General features: G+C 32.1%; 1 protein-coding gene across 2 annotated transcripts; it reads left to right on the top strand.

Moving 5' to 3' along the window:
- The first annotated feature begins 237 nt into the window (after positions 1-237).
- Positions 238-4,921, top strand: LOC101496828 (receptor-like protein EIX2). 2 transcript variants are annotated; one of them, XM_012713164.3, is made up of 3 exons: positions 244-989; positions 2,982-3,616; positions 4,473-4,921. In XM_012713164.3, the coding sequence occupies exons 1-3, from the start codon at positions 275-277 to the stop codon at positions 4,485-4,487; spliced, it is 1,365 nt and encodes a 454-aa protein (XP_012568618.1). In that variant the 5' UTR covers positions 244-274; the 3' UTR covers positions 4,488-4,921. The 2 variants fall into 2 exon arrangements, with proteins under 2 accessions (XP_004491128.1, XP_012568618.1); XM_004491071.4 differs by having other exon boundaries at positions 238-3,616.
- The last annotated feature ends 275 nt before the right edge of the window (positions 4,922-5,196 follow it).

Here is a 5,196-nt window from a genome sequence, read left to right as displayed (position 1 = left end):
TCAAATGTACCAAATGTGAAATAGTCCATACAGTTAAAGCTATATATTACTCCTTGTCATTTTACTCTATGATGGTCATTTCTATTTCACAGATACTTTATTTCAAAAGTACCTTTAACATTACGTTTTGGAAATTGCATTTTATTGTTTGGTTTTTCCACGTAAGTCTTGCACTAAATCAAGTCTTCCACTAAGTCAAGTCTACGCATTTAGTCTTTCCCTTTTGTTTGGTTTGTACATTATAAATTGTCTTGTTTCCATTCGAATTTTGTTTATGAATGTGAGAAGTAACAATTTGAGTGTTAGAGAGAGGAAGATGATGAGTATGAAATTAGTTGGAACAATCTTTGTGTTGTTGCAGTTGCAGTTGCAGCTTCTTCTTTATTCCAACAATTATGGAGTTGCTTCAGCAGGTTGCATAGATATGGAGAGACGTGCTCTCCTTCAGTTGAAGGCAAGTCTTGTGGAAAATGACATTAATGACCTTTTGCCTTCATGGGACAACAAGAGTTATGATTGCTGTGAATGGAAAAGAGTCGGTTGTAGCAATCAAACTGGCCATGTTGAAATGCTTCATCTATATGGCGATCGGTTTGGTCGTTTTCGAGGCGATATAAACGCATCATTGTTGGAGTTGCGGCAATTGAAGTATTTGAACCTTAGTTATAATCGGTTTTCAAACAGTAAATTTCCAGAATTATTTGGTTCTCTAAGCAACTTAAGGTTCCTTGACCTCCGAGCTTCATTTAATGGGGGAAGATTTCCAAATGATATTTCTCGTCTAAGCAACTTGCAATATCTTGATCTTTCATATAATATTCTCAAGGGTACAATCCCTCATCAATTTGGAAATCTCTCTCATTTGCAGTACCTTGATCTTAGTTGGAATGATCTCGTTGGAACCATTCCTCATCAACTTGGAAGCCTTTCAAATCTGCAGTACCTTGATCTTGGATGGAATCTCTTGAGCGACAAGAATGATGTTGGAGGTGAGTGGCTTTCTAATCTCACTCTTTTAACTCATCTTGACTTAACTTATATGCAAAATCTCAATTCTTCTCGTCTCTGGCTGCAAACAATTGCTATGCTTCCAAATATACAAATATTGTACCTATCTGATTGTCATCTTTCTGATCTTTCTCCCTTCCATCCAATCTTCAATTTTTCTAGTTCTCTTAAAATCCTTGATCTTTCGCGCAATGCATTCACATCTTTCAAAATATTTGAATGGGTGTTTAATGTCGCCTCCAACTTAACCGAGCTTGATCTTAGCGATAACCTTTTGCAAGGCTCCATTCATTGTGATTTTGGAAACACAGTGGGAAAATCTCTTGAGCGACTTGACTTGAGTGGTAATTTTCTACAGATTTTGGAATCCTTTAGTCATATTTGTACTTTACACTCACTGCGTGTTGATGAGAACAATTTGAATGAAGACATTTCAACTATTCTTCTCAAATTGTCTGGTTGTGCTAGACACTCACTGCAAGATTTGAGTTTAAGTGGCAACCAAATAAGTGGCTCATTTCCAAACCTTTCGACATTCCCTTCTCTAATAGCAATCGACCTTTCCTATAATCTGATAAGTGGGAAGGTAACAGATGGTGACATATTTTTTCCATCTAAATTGGAGTCTTTAATGTTTGCAAACAACTCTTTAGAAGGTGGAATTCCAAAATCATTTGGTAACTTATGTTCGTTAAGGTCATTAGACATGTCAAGTAACAAGTTGAGTGAAGATCTTTCAGTAATAATTCATGATTTATCTGTTGGGTGTGCAAAGTACTCGATACAAGAATTATATTTGGATAGCAACCAAATTATTGGTACACTACCTGACATGTCAGTGTTCTCATCATTAAAAACATTGATACTCTCTCACAATCTATTATATGGGAAAATAATGCAAAATTCCTCATTCCCCTATCAATTAGAGAGTCTGGAATTGGATTCCAATAATTTGGAAGGGGTGATCACTGACTCCCATTTTGGCAACATGTCTATGTTAAAGAATTTAAACTTGAATTCCAATTCATTAGCTTTAATATTCAGTGAAAATTGGGTGCCGCCTTTTCAATTGTTTTCCATATATCTAAGGTCTTGTATATTAGGGCCTAGTTTCCCTATATGGTTGCAGGGTCAAAAATATCTCCAAGCCCTTGACATTTCTGATGCTAAAATCACAGACTTAGTTCCAGTGTGGTTTTGGACTCAATCAACAAATCTATTTTTCATGAATATTTCAAACAATAATCTCAGCGGTACAATTCCAAATTTGTCCGTAAGATTCTCTGAAGGTTTTCAAGCAATTCTTAATTCAAATCAATTTGAAGGTTCAATCCCACCATTTTTTCGAAGTGCAATATTGCTTGAGATGTCTAAGAACAAATTTTCAAAAATTGATTTGTTCTTGTGTACTAACACTATGGTTGATAACTTATCCATATTGGATATATCAAATAATCAGTTATCAAGTCGGCTCCCCGATTGTTGGGGTCATTTGAAAGCATTGGAATTTATAGATTTGAGTGACAATTCATTGTCCGGAGAAATTCCATCCTCAATGGGATCATTACTTCAACTTAAGGTGTTAATATTGCGGAACAATAGCTTCACAGGGAAGTTACCTTTTTCCTTGAAAAATTGCACAAATTTAGGCATGCTAGATCTTGGAGAAAATAAATTCTCAGGACCAATACCGTATTGGTTAGGACAACAATTGCAAATGTTAAGCTTAAGAAGGAACCAATTCTATGGGAATCTTCCTCATAGTCTGTGTTACTTAACAAACATTCAGTTGTTGGATCTCTCCGAAAATAATATATCAGGACCCATTTTCAAATGTTTGAAGAATTTTTTGAAAATGTCTCAAAATGTTTTATTTACTACATTCAACAAATCTCATTTATTTTATCGAACCAGATTCGGATTTTCATTTTTTTATGACAGTTATGATTTGACACCATTGTTGATGTGGAAAGGTGAAGAACGATTGTTCAAGAATAATAAGCTTATTTTAAGGAGCATTGATCTTTCAAGCAATCAATTGATAGGAAACATTCCAGAAGAAATAGGAAATTTGGTAGAGTTGGTGTCATTGAATTTATCAAGCAACAATTTGAGTGGAGAAATTACTTCAAAGATTGGAAAATTAAAATTACTTGAATTTCTCGACTTGTCAAGAAACCAGTTCTCTGGTTTAATTCCTCCTTCTTTGGCTCAAATTGACCGTCTTTCCATGTTGAATTTGTCTTATAACAACCTGTTTGGAAGAATTCCAATTGGCACACAGTTACAAGGTTTTGATCCTTCAAGTTATGAAGGGAATGTCGGTCTTTGTGGGAAACCACTTGTCATAAAGTGTCCAGGAGATGAAAAAGTTACACCTCAGAAACCAGAAACACCTAAAGAAAGTAGTCTAGAAGATAAGAAATCAATCTATTTGAGTGTGACATTGGGATTTATCACAGGATTTTGGGGCCTTTGGGGTTCATTGTTGTTCATCCAAACTTGGAGACATGCATATGTTTTGTTCTTGAACAACATAACTGACACAATGTATGTGTTTATGGTGCTCAATGCAACTAAATTTCAAAGGTGGCTTAGAGCTTTGTTGGTAAACTCTTTTTCCCTTCTTTCACTCTTGCCTTTTACATATTGTAGTCACAAGTTTATTCACATACTAATATATTACTCGATTTGTTAATTACTTGATAAATTAGTTAGGCCTACCAGCCAATATCATGATTTCAGTTTGTTTAAAAATTGTTTAACAAATAAGCTAAGCTTGAGCTTGCAACAAATCCTTTAAATGAAAGAGGAATTGAAAATTCATGGTTTTTCTAAGTGATGTGCATAGTTTATTTCGAACTACTTTGATTTCGTGTTTATTTTTATTTTATATTCAGAGTACTACTACTTATTAAAAACTATTTTTATTCAAAAATTTAAAAATATAGTTCATTTCGTATTCAAGATTTAATATAAAAAAAAAAAAACCATTTTTTGTTATTCTAGTTTTTAAAAACTTTGACTTTTTAAATTTATTTCTCATATTCATCTTAGTTGATCATAATTTATTAAAGAGTTTCAATTTGACCCAACATGATTTTTTTGTTGACACTATTAACTAATCTCCAATAAAGAAACTGGTCATATATTATCACATGACTAAAAATGTCGAATTTGAATCCTAATATCTCAAACGACACAACTGAAATTGTTTTTTATTAGTTAACATTTTAAAAAACAGACAATTCATACCAATTAATTTTTTTAGTTAATTTTTTTCATTACAATTAATTATAAATGACCATATCACTAAAAACATTTACTTTTATTTTAACTATCTTAAAGAGTATTAATTGAAATATATTTATTTCTGCCGTTTATTTCAGATTTCAAACATATATTTGATTTATTTCACTAAAACTCAAGCATGTAATTTTGTTCTCACTTTGTACTTTCCACAGGAAAAATTTGTCTAAGCATCTCCTATTGTACCATTTGCAACATTGTTGAAGAAAGGTAGGAGAAGAAGTAGATGATGTGATAAGACAAATATAAACGAGTTTAAAGTTCTACGTATCAATAATTTAAATAATTAAAAGAGGCAAATGCTGATGATGATGTAGGAGTGCTGATGAAGAAGAGTCACACTCTATTGCAGTCATCTGAGAGTAATTCATTCCACGTTCACAAACATATCACACCTCTTTTGTGTGTTGTGTTTTATTAATAGAGATTTGCACCTCTTTTTCTTCCACTCAAATGCATTTCCCAGTTGTATTTCGCGTATAACCGACTATGCTCCAAAAATAGCCCAAAGTTAGTGTGTTTATATAATTGTGGATAAAAAATTCCTTCTCTTTGTCCATTAATCTATATTATAACATTTATTTCTAATCTCTTTTTATGTATATATTTTTTGATTTCCTTTCTAATCTCCACTTTTTATGTTACTGATTTCTTATATCAATATCAATATATTATAACAAATTTTGAAAATATTATGTTAACACATCACATTCTTATTCTTATGTGTTATATATAATACTTATTTTGCTCCATGAGTCAACAGTATGATGTGGCACATCTAGAATTAAAAATATAACTCTCATTATAAATTTAATTTAATTTTCATTTTTTTAATTCTTTATATATAAATACATCACAATATTTTAATTATATTTTAAT

The sequence above is a fragment of the Cicer arietinum genome, chromosome 2 (genome assembly GCF_000331145.2).
Source record: "Cicer arietinum cultivar CDC Frontier isolate Library 1 chromosome 2, Cicar.CDCFrontier_v2.0, whole genome shotgun sequence".
Classification (NCBI taxonomy): Eukaryota; Viridiplantae; Streptophyta; class Magnoliopsida; order Fabales; family Fabaceae; genus Cicer; species Cicer arietinum.
This window is presented reverse-complemented; position numbering and strand designations above follow the sequence as displayed.